The following is a 26,419-nucleotide window of genomic DNA, read 5'->3' as shown; positions in this document are numbered from 1 at the left end:
GACTTAAATCCTTGGTACCAACGTGCGAGATCTTTCTGGTCTTGGGTATTTACACCACCTTTACCAGTCTCCGGGCCTTTGGAACATGATATAATCTCAGAAAGCTCGCTAAGATGGAGGCCAGCCAACTATAAGACACCGTGACCGTCCGTCATTGCGCTGATATGACGTCAGCAGGGCTCGGCAACTTGACAGGTTTGAATGAATTCAGCGCCTAGGTAAGGTGACGTTCATCCAAAAGGTTCAAAAACTCTGAAGCCCTCTCGGAGCTCCCCCAAATCATTTAGAAAATTATAATTGGCAAGTTTTGTAAAAAATATTAAAGATTTGAATTTTCAAAATTTTTCTTAAAAAATTGAAGAAGATTTTTAATAAAATATTTTTAATATTTAAAATATGATGTGAATTTCTGAATTTTGAATTTTTACACTAGATATTCAAGTTCAAAGTTTTTTCTATGTAATAAATGTTTGTTAAATAATTTTTAGCAAATATTCGATTCGCATGTTTCGCTTTCGATTTTAGTTGGACACTAATGAATTAGCATTAGCACTGGCTTAAGTTGAGTCAGACCTAGATCAACAAGCGATTGATTTTAGATGGAGCTGTATGGTACATATATATACATATATACATATATGGTAAGTGTATACCTGCACAGTTTATTTGAACTATATATTTCAGCAAATAGTCAAGCATACACACATAAATCGTACAGAAATGTATTTTTAATTGTCTATGCAAATATTTACAAACCAAATTTCAGTTATTCGCCGAGTAAATAAATACGACGTAGTTTATTACTTTACGGTAGTAAACAAAAATAAAAATAAAAACAAAAAGCGACATAATAAAAACAAGTAAAAAAGGTATAGAATAATAGGTGGAAATATAACAGCTATATAGTGCTCGCACATACAACAACAATAACGATATTAACATACGAATGTGTGATAGAAAACTCATTTGCATGCAAATAAAGCATACATACGCCTAACTAAATTGTATATATGCACATATAATATATGTTTTATATACATACATATATGTACATATGTACATAACAGTGCTACTGTGTAAACGAAACCCCGTAAAGGCGACTGATATGGCGCTGCCGAGATGAATTTTACCACAATTACGTACAAATGACTCTTTTGTAAACGCGTGCACGACTCGGTACTCGTGTACTCACCAACAAATGCAATTATATACATACATACATGCATACAAACATATGTGTTCACATGTACATATGTATTTATGTGTCTACGCTTGCACATAAATTAGCGCACACCTTAACTCGCATTGATTCCTGAGTTACGGCGTTGGCTTGGTGTGGAGCTTTGTAATCCGAGCAGCAACAAGCGGCGACGGCTGCCAGCAACTCGTCTGACTTGTGCCCTTGAAATGTGCGACACAATGCCAGAGGTGTGCTTGCACTCGGCGTAGTGAAAATGAACGAATGACGATGCTAGTAGAAGTAGCAAATATGCAGGCATGCGTGTATATTAGGGAGGTGCTTAAAATTTCATAGTAATATTTTTTTCATATGCAGGAACATTTGAGAGTATAATAACATGATGAAACTCAGTTCAAAACAAAACATATAAATTTTTGAGGATCAGGTGCTCTAAATGGTGTAAACAATTTTTTATTTCCACTCCTGCAAGTTTAGGGAGGTCCTTAAATATTCAAGTTAAAATTGTTTTCATTCTAATCTCTTTAGAGGCTGATGAAATTCAATTCAAATCATCAAATTAAAATTTTTAATGCTATTATTAAGGTGGTTCTAAAAATGATGCAAACTTTTCTTTCAACTCTGAAAATTGGGTAGGTCCTTAAAAATACAATTTAACATTTTTTTCATTATAGTCTCTTGAGTGGTTGATGAAACTAAATTCAAATCATCAAATTAAAACATTTAACTATATTATTATATTAAGGTGGCTCTAAAAAATTCCAGTTAATTTTTTTTTCATTCTAGTCTCTTGGATGGATAATAAATGTAGAATAATTGATGAATTGTTGGGCATTCTTTTATTTGGCTTCAAAATATATTAATACGTCACTTAAATACCACCCTAATATTCACATATATTTGTATTTCAAGCTGAGCAACAACTGATGGGTTGTTGGACAATTTTTCGTTTGTTGGACAGTTGAAATTAAATTCAAATCATCAAATTAAAACATTTAACGATATTATTAAGGTGGCTCTAAAAAATTCAAGTTAATTTTTTTTTCATTCTAGTCTCTCGGATGGATATTAGATGTAGAATAATTGATGAATTGTTGGACATTCTTTTATTGGGCCTCAAAATATATTCATTCGACACTCAAATACCACCTTAATATTCACACATATTTGTATTTCAAGCTGAGCAACAACTGATGGGTTGTTGGACAATTTTTCTTTGGTTGGACAGTTGAAACTCAATTCAAATCATCAAATTAAAACATTTAAAAATATTACTAAGGTGGCTCTAAAAATTCAAGTTAATTTTTTTTCATTGTAGTCTCTTGGATGGATATTAGATGTAAAATATTTGATGAATTGTTGGGCATTCGTTTATTGGGCCTCAAAATATATCCTCTCAACACTTAAGTACCACCCTAATATTCACACACACATTTATATATCAAGCTAAGAAACAACTAAAGGGTTGTTGGGTAATTTTTTGTTTGGTTGGACAGTCAAACAGCTGATCAAATTGCAGGGAAGACAGGCCACACTCCGTTTTGTGGGAGCAAAAAGTTGGCGAACAATGTGTTTGTATGTAATGAGTAATGACAAGGAGTTTCGTGCAAGTTGCCTAAGTCGCAACGGCAGATAGTTTTATTTTAATATGAGAATTATCTCAGCCAATGTAGTTACGTGACAAATTTATGAAGCAAACATGTTTTATATATACGCACATGTGTTTCTGCTGCTGTTCTATATACATACATATATGCCAGCCGGGAATGAGACCTTCTTCAGCTGGGACGGTGAGAAATAGCGCAGCCTGAGCTTTGATGTTGGTTCAAGTGTTGAATTTTATTTTGTGGTTTTACACGCTTGTGGCTTATAACGCAACACACTTATAGAAGTGCATATGTGTGTGTTGAATGCCATTTGTTCGCAAACTTTTGGCGCACACTGTTGGCGCACTGCAGCCACGACCGACTCTACTCGTGTTACGAACTGCTGCTTTGTTAACTCCTCGCTTGTGTGCCATTTATTGTGTTTGGGCATACAACAACAATCAAAACATCAACAATAACAACAACTTCATTGATTCGCATGCATTCTTGTTTAACAAATTAATTTGTTCGCCGAATGCAAATGACTTGCATGCTCGGCTGATTTTGTTTGTGTTCTTTTTTTGTGATTTTCACTTTGTTTTTATTTTTGTTGTAGCTGTGGTAGAACGTATGTTAAATAAATTAATAAATAAAGTAGTAAAACGTCTATATAATTAAGAGCAGTGTTGGCTAACTTACCTAGGGCACTAGTTGGTGTCGGATATACGCTCATGACTGCGAGCTAATGACAAACATGAGGATATACATATGTATGTATATACATATATATGTATGTATGTATACAGGGAAGCGAAACAAGATATTGACGTAAGATAACAAGCACTTATGATGTTATACGTATACGTATTTAAATATTGCTGCTAAGAATTCTAAGCACTGCTTTGCTTAGCACTTGCTGAAGCCTCTACGTGATGCTCTTGCTTATCATAACTAATTTTAGACTCAAAGCGGTGGCAATTAATGACTTTCCTGGTAATTTCGTTGGACGGAATTACTTTTATGTTCAACTTAGGTTAGAGTAAGGAAAATCTGCTTTCTCGTGAGACCACGCATAATACCACTTGGACTACTAGAGGCGAATGCCAATGTCGATGAACACTTTTGAAATTTTTCAAAAAAATTTGCATATTATTTAGGTATATTTACGCTATAGAATTCAAAAATGTGTTGAATAGTAAGATTTCGGAGTCTTTCCAAAGAATATCTTCTTTAGAAATCTTACTTAGACCTGTCTAGTTTTATATGCCTTATATAATACATCATTTAAAACAGTTGGCAACACTATTCAAAAATTTAAATCAAAAACAAATTTCGGAAACCACATCAGTTTGATATCCATATCGTTGTGTTTTTAGTCAAATAAATGTTTCGGCCTAATTTTTTTTAAACAGTTGGCAACCCTTATCAAAAAATTCCTTCGAAATCTATCTTAAATTTGTACACTTTAAAGCAAAGCTTAAAATTTAACTTTTTCATATATTTTTTCAAATGTTTCGTTTAAAACTATTAAACAGTTGGCAACTCTTTTTGAAAAATTTGTTCGATCTGTCCTTAATTTTCACAATTTAATAGTATAGCTTAAATATTTTACTTATATATTCTTCTTATAAAAATGTTTGCTTGATTTTTTCAAACAGTTAGCATTTCTTAAAAAAACAGTTGGCAACTCTGCCCCAAAAAAAATATGGTGAACTGTCAGATTTCAGAACTACATCCATTTGATACCAATATTGCGGTGTTTTTTCATAATATACTTAAATGGTTGTGCTTATAATTTCTAAACTGTTGGCAACCCTTTTTAAAAATATTTTTTTAGAACCATATTAAACTTGTGCGATATAAACCAAAGGATCAAAATTTTACTTGTTTTTATATGTACATACATATATTTTGTTTCATATTTTTAAACAGCTGGCAACTCTTTTCAAAAATACGTTTGAAATCTATCTTTAATATTCACTGTTTAATGGTAAAGCGTTAAAATTGTATTTTTATACGTATGTACATATGTATATTTCTTATAAATAATTTTGCTTAAAATTTTCAATGGCAATCAAATGGCAACCCTTTTCAAAAGAACCTTCGAAATTTATCTTAAATTTCTACAATTTAAAAGCAAAGCTTTAAAATTTCACAATTTTACATATACATACATATGTACATACATACATATATGCATTTATAAAAACATATTTGCTTAATAGGTGGCAACCGTTTTCAAATGTTTTAAAATATCTCCGAAATTTATCTTAAACTTTTACACTATAATGCAAAGTTTTAAAATTTCACTTATTTCATCAATTTGTTTGAGAAAAAAAAAATTGGAATAGGTGGTAACCCTGCTCAAAAATATTTGTAACCTTCGCTTTTCGCTGCTTCTACGAAATCTCTTCGACATGCTTTTTCATATTGTTTAATTTGATAAGCTACGAACAATTAATATTTAACATTTGTTAAAAAGACATTAAAAAAAAATGAAATAAGTGGCAACCCTCTCTAACAATTTTTTCTTTCACCTTTTCCTGTTTGAACCACCTAGTTAAATTATTTTTTTGTCTAAAATTTTATTAAAAAATACATAAAAATGGCAAAACAGGTGGCAACCCCGGTCAACAATTATTTTCTTTCAGCTTATCATATATAAGCACCGGGTTTATTTTTTTTGTTATTAAAGTTTTGTACATTAAATTTTTTATAATTAATTTTCAAACAGTTGGCAACCTTTTTATTCAATTCAATTGTATATCTATTACTCCGCATTTTGCACCCAACAAGCAAAAAATGATTATTTCCGTCGTAAGTGCCGCTCTTAGCACGTGACGCAGTTTTGTTGCGCAGCCTCATTTCGTTGCATTCGTGCAACCTCGCTTAGGCGTGACTAAATTAGTTGAGTTAATAAAAAATAAATATTCCGATTATTTCTTTAAGTGTGTTTTGTATAGTGTTTATAGTTTTAAAAGCGCCTAAATGCAGCTATGTTCAATCTAAACTCGTGTAAATAACACGAACTAAAAGTTAGACTAAATAGTGAGCTTTTCTTTCTTACAATAAAAAGAGCGTAAACTAAAAAAATCTCGATTTAATCAGCTGCTCATCCTAAAGTGGCATCCTAACGGTTAAAACTCGTCCGAGTATACATACTTATCTCTTCTTACTATCTCTTAATCGCGACTTTTTCAGATTCATCACTAACTAGTTATGCTTGTTCTCTTCGCACGCATTTCTTCTCTTGTTTACGAAGATTGCCTTAGGCCAGCATTCTGCCAAGCAGAGCAAGTTTTATCCGAAGCGTAAAGCTATAAAGTGGTTTTTGTTTTTATTTTATAATTTAAATTATTTTTATCTTTACGGCATTGCCGGCTATGTGAACCGGTTGGGATGCTTCTAACTAGTCTGCGTTGTTTCTTTTTTCGGTATCTTATCGCTGTTCCTAGAAATCGCAAATGTATATTTTTTGTTTGCAAAAGAAGACTTTCAAATTTTTTAGTGCGTCATCATAAGATTTTTGATTTTTGTCTTTTTAAAAAATGTTGAATTATTTCCGTCTTTCTGTTTTTAGTGATTTAATTAGCACACAGTTTTTATTTTTTAATCGTGCAGTTTTAATATTCGCTCGTAAATTTTGTTTGGTGTTTTTTACGCGCTGAGAGTCAACTTGCTTTGGTCGCTTTCGGTTATTGCGTTTTAATTTTTTCGCTTTGAAAGGTTTTGTTTAGTAGAAAGCTGTGTTTAAGCGCTGTCTTTATGTTATTGTTTATTTGTTGTTCCATAGTTTTTGTTTTTGTTTTTGCATTTCCTTACGTGTTTCATCGTTGTGCTGTTTGATGACAGCTTACTATTCGCAGAGATTCTTAGAAAGTTTTATTTTTAGTTCTCATTGACTTAATTGTAAACAAAATTGCATTCAATTTTGTGTTGGAACCTAAATTTTGTATAAAAAATATCTAACATTCTTGAAAATTCTTGAAATTCTAAATTGTAAAGAAAACGTTTAATAATTAATTATTCATCAATACTTATTTTATCGCCTTCAAAGCAATCCTTACCAGGTGTAATACATGTAATACACTTCTTCCAACGATTTTTCCAGTCCTTGAAACACTTTTCATAACCACTTTACGGGATGACCTTTAGCTCCTTCAGCGAGTTTTGTCTTATCTCTTCGATCGACTGAAAACGGTTTCCACGGAGCGTAAATTTCAGTTTGAGGAACAAGAAAACTCACACGGATCCAAATCTGTTGAAAACGATGGCTGATCTATGGTATTCATTGCGTTTTTAGCTTTATATTCGATCACAATAGTGGCTCGTGCATTATCATCGTGTAAAATCCATCAATTGTTCTTCTACAATTCCGGCCGTTTTCGACGGATGTTTTCACGCAAACGCCTCAATACGGCCAAATAGAAGTTTTTATTGACCGTTTTTCCCTTCGGAACAAATTCAGGATGTACCAAACCACAAATATCGAAAAAAACGAGTATCACCTTGATTTTTGATTGGTTTTGGTGTGGTTTTTTTTGGTTTCGGCTCATTTTTTCCTGGATTCCCATGATTGTTTACTTGTTTGCATGTCAAACTCAGAAACTCATGTCTCGTCGGTAGTTATAATGCTCTCCATGAATGTGGGATCGGATTCAAGCATGTCCAAAATGACCTGTTTACGGTACTCTTTTTGAAAAATATTCAGCTATCTTGGGATGAGTCGAGTAAGAACGCGTTTCATACGAGTACCTAAGAAATACACCAAAATCATTCGAACAGACTCGGGGGGAGATGTCGAGCATTCTTGTCATCTCTCTAATACTTGCCTGACGATTTTCAAGCACCATATCTCCTTCACTTTTTTAATATTTTCATCAGTCATGCTGATGTCGGTGCTGGTAGTCACACAGGCAAAGTTTTCAGACTTTTAGTTCAGTTCCTAAATTGAAACTTATTTATAGTACATGTGCATGTTTGCATATACATATGTATATAAATATACATATATGCATATAATTAGTTCAGATAGCTTATATGTATCTAGAAATAATTTATTCTAAAATCAGAACTTAAAAAAAAAATAAAGGAACACATGCCTAATTTATGGCAGTTTTTCCAAAATATTTAAACACTCTGCAATTTCCGTCATTCACTTGACATTTTCGAAGTGAATAGTCTTCAATATATACAAATATATGTACATATAAATACGTATGTATGTATGTAAGCATACATACAACCGCTGTCACTTCACAGTGAGAAGTGCCCAATATTTGTATTCCCCACTGACACAATTAAAGGCTGAAACTCGTGCGAAATGCTGCATATCAATGCCAAAATTTGGCACAAAGTACGGCGCATAAACAAAATTAAATCTCACAACTGTACATACAAAAGTGTATGTATGAATTTACATACTGAAATAAAAAGTAAAGAAGAAACCTTAATTTCTGGTATAATACCCTTCACAAATAGCGAAGTTTCCTTACAAAAACGCGATGTTGATCATTCACCTGTTGGCTAGAGTTATTCTGCGTTGGATTTCGAGGCTGACCTTATTGTTGGTGTTAATACTGGTTCCAAGGTAGACGAAATTATCTGCGACTTCAAAGTTATTACTGTCAAGATTCGTGAATGCGATGGCAGTTTGTTTGATGCCAGAAGATATTTCGTCTAGCTCTCATTGACAATCTGACCCATTTGCTTAGCTTCCTTGTTCAGTCTGGAGGGAGATGAACTAACGACGCGGTTGTTATGGCTGATGAGCGCTATTCACTTGGCGGTGGCCAGAAATGAATCTTTTACATATGGCTCAAGCAGCTCACGACCTTAGGTCTTAGACCAAGTAGCCTCTGGCTAGCCAAAAAACATCTCTTTGGAGGCGAGCTAAAGTGAGAAGGCGAAAAACGACGGAAAAAAACACCCCGTTTTTGATGACGACTACTGCAAACTGAGGGACTTGTCGACGTAAGTATGTACAGACAGATGGACGGACCGACATGGTTAAGTCTTTTATATACACATTTTGTATGGTCTCCGACATTTCCCTTTGATTATTAAGAACTTCGCAACAATTTTTATACAACCTGTTCAGGGTATACAAAAAAAAAATCTATTCAAATATATGTATGTATAAAATACACAAAATCCACACAAACGAGTTGAACACAGCCGGCAAGCGCTCGTACGGGTTCCAACGCCATTCGTGCCTTTCGTGCAGCATGCGCTCGTCTGTTTGTTTTCATAAACAAAGCGGCGAACAGCTGGCCGCTTGAGTGGCCGCGAGTTGGAGCTAAAATGACATCATAGCGCAAGAATTTCCTATGCGCTGCTGACATTAACCGGGCATGTGTCGGTTTATTAGACGCAAAAAGTGGCGAAAAATTCGCGAAAATATTGTACATACATACATACATATATGCAAATAGATATATTTGCACATTTTCTAATATACATAAGTACATAGATAATAAGTTTAGAAATAATTGGGTATACTATACATATAAGCATGAAACTGCTTAGGCTTATGCGTCAGCGGCTAACTTAGTGCTTAGTGAAAGCTGTATGACAGCTATAATGGCAACAGGAAAACGTCATCTTTGAAATTAGCATACGAATGAAATGTCAAAACGAGCTGCAGTGAGTGGAACAACTAGCTTTATTTTTTCATACTCTCGACATGTGCTGGACAGAATATAAAGGTTTAGTTTACCTAACGGTTTCAGCGACTACTAGATGAATTTGTACCAAATTTGGTACTTTGACATAAGTATTATACTTACATATGTTACGATTTGAAACTGGTCGAACTCGTACACCAACCACGCCTACTTCATATAGCACAATATAAAATTCCATAATTTTTATTTAGCAGAAATAGTGCTTTAAGATATGGCAACTTTTAACTAAAATTGTTGCAAGTCGGCGAATACTTTCTCAAACCTACTCATATGGGATATGAAAAGCTTTGGACCTGTAGATATTTTTATATAGAAAATATGAGTCACTTTATGAGATATTTTTATGAAATTAAGTATAAGTCTTCTGCTGATAATACTGTGGTCTGGGAATAAAATGTATAAAACTGGCTAGGTACTATTCTTAGCCTCCTTATATCGAATAATAATTATTTTCGAACTTCCAGCTGAGCTTTTAACCCATATTTTCGAAATAGCTTCCGCGAGATATGTCAGATATCTTAGAGAAGTCAGTTAGGTAAGTAGAGTGGCTGTCTGACGACGCACCTGGATCCTTAGAAGGCCCATTGTGAAATTTCCGGAACTATAATACTCTCACTCTATTGTCACATCTCCGCGTGACCCCATCCTATTAATGAAATTCCTCAGTACAAAAAGTTTTTTCTGCGCAACCTTCGAAACATCGTCATGAAAGCCTCTAGCTTCTAGAGTAGTTACTACATGGTGTTCCTGTTCTGTTCGCATATCTTGCAATTAGACAATGGCCCGTTATCACTCTTACTAAAGCTCTTATGTCATTCTCTTTGAATGTCATTAGTCGTTATATGATGTTCCTAGTTTTCTGGTATGTCCACCAATTAGACAGCAACCTTTTAGCACTCCTATTAGTGTTCTTATGTCATTCCTTTCGAATTTTAAAAGTCGGCATGAGGGGCCCTTTTTCCAATCATGCCACGTTTGGCTGTTTGCTGAGCAAGTAAGGCATTGACTCCTCGGGGGCTCAGCTATACTTATAGCATGTTTGTCGATCAAATATCTACAAGGAACCATAGGGGTTTACATTTTTTATTTTACCGAGTCTAATAGCGTGGTGGTGAGTGCTGTGGGTAGTTCATCAGCTTCACAGTTAGCAGCGATATCGCTATGACCTGGAACACATTGTAGGATTTTTTTTTTATAAAATAGAATGCTAGATTCACTAAGGTATCAAGGTGTTCTTACAGGTATACTAGTTTCAATGAAACCCTAAGAAACTTTAGTTAGATCCGAAGCGTTTGATCTTCTTGGAGCATTTTAAGAGCTCATAAGACGAAACGATGCCGCTTGGCAAGGTCGAGCGACTTCAGTTCTTGCACAAGCTGCATTTCGTACGCTTTCAATTTAAGATCTCGACGTAAAGTGGGTCAAGTGGTTCCATACGTCGGTCCGAGTTGCCGAGAACGGTCCGAATCCACTCTCCACGGTCTTCGTGTACACTCTTCCTCCCTGCTACGGTTGCTATATTTTCTTTACTGGAAGCTGGACGTGGTCTATTCGGTCGAATATTATCTAATAATAAATGCTGGGTCTCAAAAAGGGTGATGGTGTTACGAATAGTACACACAGTAGGCCGATTGTGTTGACCGTAAGTTGAGCGACTTGAGAACCGAACATAACCTCACCTTACATACATACATATTTAAATATCTCAAAGCGAAAATGTTGAATTGATGCCTATAATTTGCACGTTAACACATCGACGCAGGCAATTTTTATATTTTTAGCTGTATGTATTTACTATACTTATATATGTATGTATTTCTATGTATGCGCGGGTGTATTAAATTTACAAAGCGAAAAGTATTTTAATTTATATTTTTATTGCGCTACAATTAAATGCTGACTTCAGCTGTGTCGCCAGTACATACTCTACTCCTATATGTATGTATGTCAGTCAATAACAATAGCGCCCGCACGCATGAGTTCATTCAGCGGTTTGAATGTGCAGCGCAGCCACTCGGGCGCAGCGGCATTTTTGCCTTCGCCGCGGCGCATTTTTCTACACACCTCGCTGCGGCGAAACGCCGCAATGCTAGTACAGTGACGTGCCGCGTCCCAGCCTCCCGGCCTCCCCAGCGCCACCCAACAGTTTGTTATTTTTAGCCTTAACTTTACAAAAATGCGACGCAATTGCAATTGCAATTATTATTTGTGTTCGCTTTTTTGGAATTTTTTCGCCTTTTTTTGATTTACTGTCGTATTTTTTTCCTCTCTTTCCATTTTTTTCCTTCTTTTGCATTTTTCCGCTTTTTTCTCTACAACTGTCGCTTTCTTGTGGCACACGGTGCGCTCTGCGGCATGCGTTGCTTGGCGCGTCAATTTAATTTACTGTAATCAAAGTAGTTAATGCAGATAAGTGGGCGTTCAAGTTGATGGGCGTTGATGAGTTGCGCTTCCGCTTAAGTAAATTTGTGGGCCATAGTAAATTATTTGTGTGCAATTCTTAAAATCTTGAGTTATTTTTGTTTTGAAGCGCTTTAGTTATACATATGTGACAAATCTTCGTCAGCTTATTTGATGCATTGCTGTGAGTAGCGTGATTTATGTACATATGATTTCTTGTTCAATGGCGCTGAGTTTGTTCGAGCGTTGCTGCGAGTGCTTTGTAGGGAAACTATATACAGTTGAGAGGTGGTTGTTTCAAAAACGGCTAATAAAGACTTATCGAACATCGGAAGGGGCTATATCACTTTAAAAATTTGGTATAACTTTATACCACTTTCAAAATCTGGTATAAATTCTTGTAGTTTAAAAATCTAGAAAAATGTATACCAATAAAATGTGGAATAAAATTGTACTAATTTAAAAATCTGTTATAAAGTTATACCACTTTCAAAATGTAGTATAACTCCATATCACTTTCAAAATCTGATATAAATTATAGTCTTTTAGATCGGAAGTCTGATATAGTTATGCCACTTTCAAAATCTGGTATAAATATTCGCCATCAAAATTTGGTATAAAATTAAACCAGTTTAAAAATCTGGTATAAAAATGCAGGTCTTCAAAATACACGAAGCTATGCTTTATCTTCATTGCTTAAAAATAATCTAAGATGTTACAGACTAGCGAATCGATAAAGTTACCTTGGACCAAACTGTATTATAAAACTATTCTCATCCCCTCTCATGCACATCGCCGTCATTTTAGAGGAGTGTAGTTGAAATTAGTTTAATTGTAAGGTAGCCCCGATGAAATATAACAAGAAACTTTATGAGTTTTCAAAAAAAATGGTTAATCTTTGGAAAACGTTGACAGTAATCCATTTAAAAAAATATGTATTCTTCGCAGCTTTGAAATTCAAATCCTTTGAGGGTTGTTTATGACTTATTTTATGATGTTCGATACTTTTTGACAGAGGGTTAATACAAGATTGGAATTTATAAAAAATGTTACTCATACGCCATGTTGAATGCTTTCCTTTGAGTTATATGTTTTAAAAATTAAAATTAAATTTACAAAAACATATTTTTATTATGAAAATTACCATTAGAAAAATTAAAAAAATTAACGAAAAGATAATTTAAAAAATTAATTAATTATTTCAAATTTTTTAAAAATAAAAATAACAAAAATTTTTTTTTAATTAAAATAATAAATTTTGATTAAAAACAAAAAAATAATTATAAAAAAATTAAAATAATCAAAATCTTAAAAGTTAAAATAAAAAAAATATATTTTTTTAATTTTTATTATACATTTTATTGCAAAATATTTTAATTATTAATTAAAAAAAGGGGCGTGAAAAAAAATTAAACCTAATAATTAATTAAAAAATATTTTTTATAAATTAAATTTGAATAAAACATTAAAAAAAATAAATATTTTCCATTTTAATAATAAATTTTATTGAAAAATAATGTTGAGTTAAGAGTTAAAATGGGAACTTACTTTTTATTTTTCTTTAAATTTTAATAATAGCAATAATTATTGAAAGTTTGAAAAATTTGTTTAAAATTAAACTTAACTATTGATTAAAAGAAATATTTTTATAAATTAAATTTAAATAAAAAATTTTCAAAAATAAAAACTATTTTTTTTTCCTTTTTTGTTAATAAATTTTATTGATGAAAATGTTTAGTTAGGAACTAAATTTCAAACTTAATTTTTAACTGAAAGAAAATTAGTCAAATTAAGTTTTGAAAAATAATGTTAAAAATTTATTAGTTAATGGGGCTACAATCTGTTTGTTGTTTCTCCTATTTTAATTATTTGCAATTACGTCAAGTTTTTTACATTGCATTTTCTTGCAATTAATTTCTCATTATGAGATGATTATTTAGCAAACGGAAATTAATATACAAATACTTATTTTCAAAGCAATTATTTTCTGGTTTTAATGTTAGATTTATTTTATAATTTTTTTTTATTAAAAAATTAAAAATTTCAAATTTTGTTTTATTTAAAAAACAAAATTTATTAAATTCCTTATAAAAATTTTGCTGTTTATACACAAACTTCTCGTCCTCTCATAACCGTTACACTACTCTTGACATTGCCTGTCATTTACTTAATTGTCCGCCCAACGAAAACCTGTCGTCGTCTCCTTTAATGCTGCGCATTGTGTGCGTGCGTCTGTGTCGTCGCCACATTTCTTAGCTAATTAAGTCAATCTCTCATGCTCCAGCGCGCAACGTCCGTCTCATTGGTGCGCTAAATTGCCGTTTCACATAATAGACATACATATGTACATACATATGTATATACATAAATATGTAACTACATATTGAAAACTCGTATAAAGCTAACGAAAATAAAAATAGATAAAAGTAACAAAAAAAAAAACAATATACATATATATAAATATATATAGTATAAATTGTAATTTAACCGCGCTCCACCTTTGCGTCGTTGTGGTAGCCACAGCATAGTATGTAGTAACTAAGTAAGCATTTAGAATCAAGTTTCGCCTTGTTTCCCCATTGTTGTGGCAAATCAAGTTAGAAAGCAACGATTTAGTTCGCGTTTAACAGCTATCGAAGTTGGTTCGGTCATCGACGACGTTTCAGGAATTCCGTGAAATACTCCAAACATAACTGTATTCTATTTTATACTATAGTGAGACGCAGTTTTGTGATTTAGTGCTTTAAAAAATACGTAAAAATTAGTGAAAAATGGCGTTCAGCGGTTGTACGGGTAATAAAAATGTCATAAGAGAATAGTAGAAAGTATTCAACTGCAAAATAATAAATTTTAAATTTCAAAATATTCAATTTCTTTTGAGATTGAGTGTGTACATATTAAAATTGTATCAGAGAAAAATATATATTAAAATATGTAAAATGAAAATATAAGAAAAATGATAAATTGTGAAGAAACAAATTTTTGACAAACTAAAATTGAAAAAAAATTAGGAAAATTAGAAAAATAATTAATAATAATTAAAATATGGAAATGAAAAATATAAGACAAATAATATAATTTTTAATAAAATTTAGAAAAAAAAAAAAATAATTTTAAATAAAAAAATTTTATTGAACCGAAAATTAATAATAATTAAAATATTTAAATTAAAAAAGTTAAGAAAGTCTTGATGAGCTGTGATTAAAAAAATATATATAATTTTTTGATATTTTTATAAGTTTTACTAAAATTGAAAAAAAATTGTGAAAATAAAAAAAAGAAAAGAAAGAAAGAGAATTTAATAATAATTAAAAAATAATAAGTAGAATATGTAAAATTATAAAAAATACGAAACCTTGATAAATTGTTAATACAAACATATATATTTTTTAATTTTTTTAAATTTTACTTAATTAAAAAGAATTTTAATATTTGAAAAAGCAATAATTAAAATCTGAAAAATAAACTTTTTTATCTTATCTTTATAAGAAACCTTTAAATTGGAAAATAAAAAATATATATTTTTATCGAATTTCACTACAATTGAAAAAACAAATTTTTTTAATTAAAAAAAAATTAAAAAATTAAAAAAAAAAATTAAATAATTAAAAAAAATTATAAAAATTAAAAAAAAAATTAAATAATTAAAAAAAATTATAAAAATTAAAAAAAAAATTATAAAATTAAAAAGAAAAAAACGTTTACCATTAATATTTAATATGAATAAAAAATTAAAGTTAATAAATCACAATAAATTCACCATTTCGCAGATACATATATAGAAAAGCATACATATGCAATGCATATACATATGTACATGTATACATAAACTTTATTTTAGTACCCAATTCCTTCAAGCTAACTGTTGATCGCCTTGCCTTGCTGAATTATTGATTTTTAACTCAGCGTGTGTGCATAAAAAAGTGTACAAGGTCAAGTGTGTGTAATTTTCTAGTAACGTCACAACTGAGTGTGCGCACAACAGTTTCCAAAGTGATGACTTAATGGCGGCAGTGAAGGATAATAGTTAAAAAATTATAAAAAAATGAGTAAAATGATGAATTAAGTGGCTTAAGTGAACACTACTGATGAAAAAAACTAAGTGGTGTTGATATTATGCGCTTGAAAAATTTTTATATAGAAAAAATTAACGCTGCGTTAATCCAATATAGCTGAAACAAAAAGTTGAAATAACTCTCTCAATATTTGAATAATACAAAAAATATTACTAAAAGTCGACACTTAGCTATGTGTTATTGATTTTACTGGTCATTAGCTTTGAACATTTTAAAAATTTAAAAATAATTTTTAGTACACTTGTACTAAACAATTTTGGGCGTGTACCATTTTCCCATTCTTTATTGATTTTTGTTTGTCAACAGCTTTGTAAATTTTAAAAACACAAAAATTACAAAAAAAAATTTAGTATACTTGTACCAAAAATTTGTCGGCGAGTAACAATTATTTATGTGTTATTGATTAGTGTTTCTCATTAGCTTAGAAAAATTTTAAATATTACAAAAACTATTATTTAGTACACAAGTGCAAACAATTTTTTTGCAAGTAATATTTAGCTATCTCTTATGGATTTTTGTTTGACAATAACTTTGAAAATTAAAAAGAAAATTAGTACACTTGTACTAAAAACATTTCGGCGAGTAAAATTTACCTATGTATATACTATTGATTTTTGTTTCGCCCGTTGTCAGTTGAATAGCTTTGAAAATTTAAATATTACAAAAACAATTTATCACACTTGTACTAAAAAGTTGAGGGCGAGTAATCTTTCGTTGGATTTTATTGATTTTTGTTTCGCCAGTTACCAGTCCAAAAGTTTTGAAAAACTAGTTATTTTATTTTAATATTTGTAAATATTAAAAAAAATTTAGTACTCTTGTACTAAAAAATTTTGTGAGAGTAACATTTACCTATGATTTAGTGCTTTTTGCTTGTTATTTGTTTGTCAAAAGTTTAATAAAAAAAAATTTTCGTACACTTGTACAAAAAAATTTTACTCGAGATGTCGTTCGCGTAGAAGTTTACGGTTTTTACATTTGATTTATACACTCGTTTTAGTACTAAATATAGGATGCTCTACTAGACTTGAGTACAAAATTTGTTTGCAGAAAATTATGTGAATCGTATGTATGAGCACTTAACAGTACAAAAATAAATTGCAATTGTTTAGATATCAATTTATGCTATTTTTAGTACATTTATCTCCACTAGTTTCCATTTGGTATGGAAGAAACCTCGACATTAACTTCCATCGAAGTAAAAATTTTTAAAATATTTTCGGCGTTTCTAAGGCTTTTACATATATAAAACAAAAAAGGTTTCGAAATTTTTTTAGTACATATCTTTAGTACAAAAATTACAATTCCAAATAATTAAAAAATGCACAAATATATATAGTGATATTTAGTACTAATAATAAATCTATATATAATAATTTAGTACATAATTTGGAACATAATTAATAAATATAGATTTTTTATTAGTACTAAAACTCCAGTATACCTTATTTCTTAAACAAAAAAAGTTGTAAACAATTATTTAATCCAAAAATTCCGACAACTCCAAATACTTAAGAAGTCGATGTAATGCATGTTTTAGTACAGAATAAATATATATTTTTATTTTTATTAGTACTAAAATTCCAGTAAGGAATATACTAACTATATAATAATATTATATCTAGTTTATGACAAAATGACAGAGTTAATAATGAGTTCTGCATGTTTTAGCTGACTTCTGAAAACAGGTTTAGTACAAATTTAGTACAAATTGCCAAGAAAAAAAAAAGAAATTAGTCGTCAACGTTGCACAAATATTTATGGATTGGAAAAATTTCTATATATAATATATAAAATATTGCCCTGAACTTCTTTTTGGCTTTATTGTACTAAGAACTTGCTGAAGAAAATCAGACTTTATTATTTTTTATTGCAAACTAAGTGACTTTATTTTTAGTACACAATTTTAATTACCAAAGATTATTAGTTCGTTCTATAGAATTTTTTAAGAACAACAGCATTAAAGCTATTTGAATATTTAAAGGCTTAAAAGTACTAAAAATCGTTTAGTACTCAGTACTAAAAGTGTTCTACAATAAATCTACAACAAATTATTCAGTTATTTAATACCAAGTTTTATATAGCTATATAGCTTAAGAGTTTTGGAAAAAGTTTTGAATGAAATGCGTTACTTTTTTATAAAATTTTTAGTACAAGTTATGGTTGTTTGGCTATGAATTTTTATAGAATAATAAAATATAAAACTGCAAAAAATTATAGCTACAATTTTTTAACTTTTTTTCTTTAGTTTGTAGTACAAATTTTAATAGTGATTTAGAAACTCTTCGAATGTTCATATTTTTGCACTTTTTAAGGAGCTTTCGTACACTTAGAAATATATTAGTTACGCATACTCGCATAAAGCATTAGACTAGCAACTAGATTTGTATTTCTAAAAACAAAATTATAATTGAAATTTATTTCCTTTATAACATTTTAGCATCCCTCAAGAGCTTGGGCGACAAGACCGCCAACCTTTTCAGCCGCAAGAAGGAAGATGTTGAGAAATTGGCCAAGGAGAAAGCCGACAATGCCGCCAAAATGGCTGAGGAACAGGCTAAGGCTGTAGGACAATCGGTGCAACAGACCAAGAGTGAAGCGGAGAACTTGGCGGCCAGTGCTGGTGAGTTGTTTACGTAGTTAGAGAAGAATGTGAGGAAGAGCACATTAAATGATTAAGAAAAGGAGGCAAAATGTAATAGGACCATAACTATATGGAAAATATTACTAAAAAAATTCAAAAATATTTGAGAGGTTTTATATTTTTTTCACACAAACTTGTAAGCACAATTAAGCTTTCGAAAGCTCGTTTTTTAATTAATAAAGCTTCCGAAATCTTTTTTTTAATTTTTTGAACTCTGTAAACTTCATCATTATCTTTACAGCCAAGGAAGCCGCCGATTTGGCCGCTGCTGAAGCTCAAAAGGCCGGTCAGGCTGTCAATGCTGGCGTAGGCCAAGCTCAGGCCGCCGTTGATAACTCGAAACAAGCCATCGATAACACTGTGCAACAAGCCAATGCTGTGGCCGCAAATGCCAAGCAAGTGGCCGCCAACGTGGCTGAGGCTTCACAGAAGGTGAGTGACGTTGTTTGTGGTAAATAAAAGTAAATCAAGAAGAAATTAGAAAATAATATTGAAATATTGTACTAAGTACATACATACACCGTTTAATATCAAATTGTGTTAAATTTTGGGAAGTTAAATATTTTGAAATAATTTTAGTACTTAATTTTTAGTACTTAACTTTTAGTACTGAATTAAATTACTTAGTTTTCAGTACTAAATTAGATTGGTATTAATATTTTGGTACACATTTTTTACTTGTTGGCTTTTCAGTACTAAAATTTTACATATTAATATTAAAATATTTTTTAGTTCTAAAACCATATTTAAAAAATCTAAGAATGATGTTGATACCAAATTCTTAGTTAAGAAATATTAAGTGTTTTTTAAAGAAATTTTTAGTACAAAGTTTTCAGTACTAAATTACTAAATTTTACTGCAAATTTTTTACTTATTTACTTTTTTAGTACTAAAACTTTTATGTTCTAAAATTTTTTATTTGGATTTTTAAAACTTTTGGTGCTAGAGTTTTCATTGACGAAATTTTTAAATACTAAAGTTTTGAAGTACTACAATTTTACTATTAACACTTTTTAAACCGAAAGTGTTGTACTATAATAAAATTTTTGGTGCAACATGCTTCCGTTATGAAAATTTTGTTACTAATTTTTAAAGTACTAAAATTTGATATTCGATTTGAGTACTAAATGTTTTAAAAATTATTTAACAACAAGGTTTCAAATAACGAGTTTATCGATTTTAGGGCAAAAACTAATTTTTAGTACTGTTTAGAACCATTTTTGTAAGGTAAACCCTTTTTAAGTACTAAAAAATTTTAGTACTAAAGTTTCTAAGTACTAACATTTTACTTATTAACATATTTAATGCCAAAAGTGTTGTAATAAAATTTTTGGCGCTACATTTTTCATTATTGAAAATTATGCTACTAATATTTTTAGTACTAATATTTTTAGAGCTAAAGTTTTTAAGTACTAAAGTTTTATTGATTAACATTTTTGATGCCGTAAGTGGTGTACTAAAATTTTTGTTTGTTTTTTTAGTACTAAAAAATTTGTCACCACTTTTTTCAGTACTAAAATTTTAGTAATCGATATTAGTATGTACTACATTTTTACAAAAATAGTTCAACAACCAAATTTTATGCAACGAGTTAATAAATTTGAGGGCAGTAAATAATTTTTAGTACTTTTTAGAACTGCTTTTGTAAAGTAAAGCCTTTTTAAGTACTAAAATTTTCCATATCCTCATTTTTAATGCTTAAGTATTGTACTAAGATTTTGAGTTTCTTAATTTTTAGTACTAAAAATATGCCACTACATATTTGGTACTAAAGTTATAACACTCGATCGAAATTAGAACTAAATGTTTTACAAAAATAGTTTGACAACAAAGTTTAAAGGTAATTCGTCCGTTTTAGAGTAGCCAATAATTTTTAGTACTATTTAGAACAATTTTTCTAAATTTAAGGTTAAAAAAATATAATTCGTTTAAACGCAATTTGAGCTTTCTTTGATAAAACACTACATTTTCTCTTTCACTCTCTCTCTCATTCTCAGGCTGCTGCCAACGCCGTCGATCAAACCAAAAAGGCCGCTAACGATGCGATCAACAAGAGTGTCAAGGCTGCCGAACAGACAGTCGAGACGAAAATGAAGGAAGCCGAGAACGCTATCGATGGCGCTGTAAAGCAGACCAGCCAAGCAGTTGATCAGAAGATGAACGAAGCCAATCAATATGTCAGTCATAAGCGTGAGGATTTGGAGAAGGTATGTAGAAATGTGCTTTGAGGTTTCTGAAATTTTTTTTTTTTATAAAATATATACCTTCACAGACCCTCCATGACGGCGCAGTGAACGCACAGGAGTCCGCCGGTAATCAGGCTGCCAATCTGCTTGGCAAACTCCACATCGGCAAGTAGAGCGGAGCGCAAGCAATTTATTTTTTATACATCGGCAAGCAGAGAGAAGCGCGGAGAGCACGAATTGGCGGTACGGAGAGGTGGATAGAAGAAGGCGTTAGAAGTTTAGTTATATAATTTGTAATATGTGGCAGTTTTTAATTAAGCAGAAAAAAGAAAATGAGGAAAATATAATCTATATGTAAGAAGAATGTCCGCTACTTACAAGCAAGCACTTAAAAACAACATAAAGAAAAAAACAAAATTGTGTAGAGTAATAAAAAACTTTACAAAAAAATGTTAGCTCAAGTAAAAATTGTTAAAGAGCGCGCTAAAATAGTTAGAAACTTGCAGCGCTTGCGGTTTGAAGCGCGCGCAGCCTGAAGGATATTCTGAAATTTTGCAAAAAAAAAAGAGGAAAATCAAGTAACAAGTGCCAGTTTTGTGATCGTAAAGTCGAAGATATTTTTCAAAAATGCCTACATAGTTAAATATATGAACAGGAACTGCAAAGATTTCAGTAAACTATTTACAAGAAAAAAATATTTACATTTATAGCGTGTAAAAGCAGTTAATCAACTTGGTAACACTAACAAATGGGAATTATATATATAAATACAACAAGCACTGCTCCTTAATTAGCAATTCAAAAAAAAATAAAAATATATTGAAAACCTAAAAATAGTTTTGAAAAATTGAAATTTTAAATGTGCGAAAGCTAAGCTGTCCATATATGTATGTATATGTAGGTCGAGTAAAAATTAAAAAAAAAAAAATATTAAAAACATTTCGAACTCAAATATTTTGCAAGAAAATCAAAACTGAATATTTTTGAAGCAAAAAAAAATTCTAATATTAAAACTTAAAGCTTAGGCTGTTTTTTTAGTATTTTTTTGTATTTAAAGAAATCAAAAAAAAATTTTCAAAATTTGTTTTTCAAAACTTATTTTCGAAAGTACATTTTACTGATAATAGCTACAGCGGTTTTGGTGTTTTAAAATTTTAAAAATTCCAAAAAATTGTGTTTAAAATTTTGTTTTCCAATACTTATTTTCGAAAAATATTCGAACGCAAATATTTTGCAAGAAAATGAAACTAAATATACTCAAAGCTAAAAAATTGTTATTTTTTAATTCTAAAAGCACTTTTGTATTTAAAAATTTCAAAAAAAAATTGTATTTCAAAATTTGTTTTTCAAAACTTTTTTTCGAAAATTTTATAAATTTTATTGATAACAGCTAAAACTATTTTAGCATTTTTGTATTTAAGAAATAAAAAAAAAATTATTTCAAAATTTGTTTTCAAAACTTATTTTCGAAAATAATATTCGAACCAAATATTTTGCAAGAAAATAAAAACTAAATTTTTTAATTCTGTTTATTTTTGTTTTTACAAATTTCAAAAAAAAATTAATTGAAAATCTTTTTTCAAAACTTTTTTCGGGAATTTTACACATTTCGTTGATAACAACTAAAGCTATTTTAGCGTTTTTGTATTTACAAATTTAAAAAAAAATTGTATTTAAGAATTTATTTTCGAAACTTATTTTCGAAAATACATTAAATTGAAAATAACTAAAGCTATTTTACTATTGAAGCATTTTGAAAAAATTTGAAAAAATATTGTCTTTCAAAATTTGTCTTTCAAAATTTTTTTTTTCGAAACTTATTTTCGAAAATACATTAAATTGAAAATAACTAAAGCTATTTTACTATTTAAGCATTTTGAAAAAATTTGAAAAAATGTTGTCTTTCAAAATTTGTCTTTCAAAATTTATTTTCGAAAATGAATTCAATGTGCATTATTGACGCATAAACCGTTATGAAACTCAAAAACCTAAATAAATGCTCGAACAAAGTCAAATTACTCAAATGTAGCATTGCGCTTTGGTATAAAAAATCGCTTAAGCAAATACAACAATTAAACTCAATGTTGCAACTAGCGCTTAACAGCTGATCACAATTTCAATTTCCACACGCACACACACACAGTCGTAACTTTTTCTTCCAATTCATTTTCTTTTTTCTTCGTTTTTGTGAAATTCTGCTAGTATGTAGTTTATTTTGTACATTATATATATTTACGAATTTCTTTTGTATTAAAAAAAATATATATATATATAAAAACAACAACAGTGAACACAGCGCATAAAATGATATTAAAAGCAAGAATATATATTTTAAATGTAAAATTAAATATAAAAGAGCCATTAATATTGTAAATGTGAAAAATTATTAATAAAAAAAATTAATAAAACTCTAAAAACCAAAAGCGGAGCGGTGCACATGTTAATATAGTTTGACTAAAATGGCAACACACGATTAAGTGTTGTACAAGGCAGGATTCGTAATCTACAAATTTGAAGTTAGGAAGGCCATGAGTTCTTCGTGGAAAGCCATCTGCGGAAATGTGGAAGGCTGTTATGAATCTTGAAAGTTTAGGATCATCCTCTCAAAAGATCTCATTCCTTTTAATAATTTTGCCTGCGACCTATGGTCTATTGTGCTCTCTTCCATATCTATAGTTCCAGCACCCTGAATAACTCCAGGAGCTGCTTCACAGAACATGAACGATCAATTCTTTCAAATCATTCAAGTCCGTGAGCCGGGATTTTAATCGATAGAACGATCGTGGCAGTATGGTGATCGATGGTTCTCATGGCTGAGAAGAAATTTTGAATAGAATGTAAAAGCCAAGCTCCTATTGATGGTTGACGCTAAGATACGCCTGCATGGTATGCAACTAGGCTGCTGAAAATGGGTTCTCCATCAATCCTAGCAAAACTGAACTGGTTTTATTCACTAAGAAGTACAAAATACCAGAGGCGCATCTACCATCAATGGACATCTTGGACCAGCTGAGTAATTTAAGTAACATGAATTCATCTCAGATAGGAAGCTCTCGTCGAAACCCAAAATCGAGGGAGAAGCAATAAAAGCAGCTGTTTGAACAAGGCGAATATATGTACCTCGGATCTCATACTTTTTTCCCAAGAGTTTTTCGTCATTCCTTACAAAGGACTGATCACAACAAGTGTGACCTCTCCGCCTTGCTGAGGGTTCAGCCATCTAACCTAACCTAACTTAATCGAATAATGGAATTTTGAAATGCTGACATCGTAAGTGATTTTCGCAAACAAAGCATGAGCGTTCGTTTCACAATGTGGAAAGTCGCCACTTTGGTACATTGACCAACTTTTTATTTACTAGGATGTTCCATATTGGAAGGAAGGTTGTATTATTTGGATATATGAGCATGTTATGTCTGAGCTAGCGGGATTGGGTGAAAGAAATTTGACCAATGCCTTCTTCAAAAATCTTTCAAAGATAAATAGTAGCAAAAAGTTAGGATCCCTTGAATTCATTTAAGTAAGGCTAGGTACATAAAAAAGCTCAATATATTGGTGATACACGGATTAACTCAAAAAACCGTCATTGACCAAATTTCCAATTGCGAATCGCAGCTAAATCACAAAAAATACGATCTATTTCTGAAGCGGATGGTAACAAAAGTGATGAAAAGTGGATAATTTACGACAACGTCCAACGAAAATGGTTGAGGATGAATCGCAGTGAACAGGCGCAATTTGTGGTCAAGTCCAGTTTAACGGTCAGGAAGATGCTGCTATTTACATGGTGGGATTAGGAAGCAATCATTTACAAGGATTTGCTTCTCAACGACTAAACACTTTATTCGCATCTGTACTGTCAACAGCTGGACCGTCTTAAAGAAGCAATAGCCTAACAGCGGTTACCTAATCAACTAGGACAAGTTCAGACATCAGGCCAGTTTACATGTGGGATCTTGGTTGGAAGGTGCTTATGCATCCGGACTTGCAACCAAGTGATTACTGACTACGACGACAAATTTTGCTGGTGAAGAGTTCGTCTCAGGAGCATATTCTGAAAGTTCCAGATTCCAGCCAATATGGAGCAGGATTTACATATATGAGAGTGACAATATAAAACTTCCTTCAAAATTTGCAACAAGTTTTCGATTGATATTTGTCCTAAACCGGATCATTCTAACTATACTAAAAAAACTTTCAATTTATTGTTATAATATAACATTGAATACATTTAGAGCCCGTTGTCCCCATCACCTATCGTTGTACCTGTCATTGATTCATCAATATAGTTTATGTGATACAATCCACCTATTCCAATTTTGGGAAACTTTGTGTTGAAAATCATTTATAGAACGTTCTAGTTCCCGTTTCAAGTCATAAAAAATGGTACAGTAGGCATCCGATTGATTTCATTCCGTGAAAGTGTGATAATGTTATATGAACCAATCATGACGAACTGTAGCGTACTATTAGGTTACAATTCAACTCGACAAAATGTGATGACTTTATTAAATCCAGGGTTGAAAATAAATTTATTATCAGAGCCGAAATTGTCAAACAAATATTGAAGCTGAATTATTATCTCTGAATTATTATCTCATAAAACTACTCCAAGAAGAAGGAGAACAATCTGTATCCCTAAATTGAAGTGTCGGTTTAGAAATACCGGATCGTCTTTATCGTAATTTCTTAGAGGAGGCATCTCAAATGTAAAGCTAGTTCTATCTTCTGTGAGCATGTGTCTTATGAAATTACGTGATTTCTATTATTTATATATTAGTGAGGAAGGTAGTGAACATCGCAGTCGTTGATAGTTCTACCCCACGGTAATTTTTCTTTCTTATTATAATGACGGCCGGTTTACTATGTGCCGAAAACTACCTTATCCTACTGATATCGTTTAAGTTGCAAATGAAGAGAGTCGAATTCGAGGAATGACTTTCAACGACTAAGCCGACTAGAAAAATTCTTAAGAATTAGTATATAATTTCTTTACCGACAAAGAATCTAAGTTTAATTGGAGGAGATTAGGTCTCGTTCCCACATGACAAACAACTCGATAACACCATTTTGAGAAGATGAGACTGAGAAAATTTCAAAGTTGTCTTAATTTTTCTTTACTTTCTGGAGTTAGCCTTTTGGACAGCTGTCTCTTGGTTTATACTTAGTTTGTCTTGCCATTTCATAATGAAGGTAGACCCCAACGAGTTTATCTGCCATCGCATCCAACAGTAAAAGCCATGTCCATCCACTCTGTGAAATATTTAGCATAGGGATCTTAGTTTGTGGGCTTACAAAATCCAACTCGAAGAAGAATTGAAGCCGAAGGATCATCAAGCGTATCGCACGATCGATGAATGCGGCCAAAACGAGGTAGCCAGCGATCCTTATATTCACCGGAAAATTTTGTTCAGCGCTGATATTCACTTTTGGTTGAATGGGTACGTGAAAAAAAAAATTGTCGCAAAATTGGAGTGATGATAATGCACTAGCTTTTGTTGAGACGCCGTTATATCCCAAAAAAAGTCAGTTCGGTGTGTTTTATGGGCGTACGGAAGGAATCATTGGTTCATATTTCTTCAAAAACTAAGCCGACCAATATTTTGTTGTCAATGAGGAACGCAAAAGAGCCCTGATTATTGA

At 31.1% G+C, this 26,419-nt stretch overlaps 1 protein-coding gene across 4 annotated transcripts in view; it reads left to right on the top strand.

Moving 5' to 3' along the window:
* Positions 1-21,610, top strand: part of LOC120771168 (KNR4/SMI1 homolog) — a 56,622-nt gene extending 35,012 nt beyond the window's left edge. For 3 of the 4 annotated variants that reach the window (XM_040099052.1, XM_040099055.1, XM_040099053.1), the window contains 4 exons: positions 18,387-18,569; positions 18,832-19,022; positions 20,588-20,797; positions 20,863-21,610. In XM_040099052.1, the coding sequence (XP_039954986.1) occupies positions 18,387-18,569; positions 18,832-19,022; positions 20,588-20,797; positions 20,863-20,949 (671 nt within the window). In that variant the 3' untranslated portion in view covers positions 20,950-21,610. Of the gene's footprint in view, positions 1-14,478; positions 14,664-18,386; positions 18,570-18,831; positions 19,023-20,587; positions 20,798-20,862 lie in introns of those variants that run through there. The other variant, XM_040099054.1, reaches the window with a different exon arrangement.
* Positions 21,611-26,419: the final 4,809 nt, after the last annotated feature.

Source organism: Bactrocera tryoni, chromosome 3, assembly GCF_016617805.1.
Source record: "Bactrocera tryoni isolate S06 chromosome 3, CSIRO_BtryS06_freeze2, whole genome shotgun sequence".
Taxonomy (NCBI): domain Eukaryota; kingdom Metazoa; phylum Arthropoda; class Insecta; order Diptera; family Tephritidae; genus Bactrocera; species Bactrocera tryoni.
The sequence above is the reverse complement of the archived record's forward strand: the minus strand, read 5'-3'. Positions and strand labels throughout refer to the sequence as shown.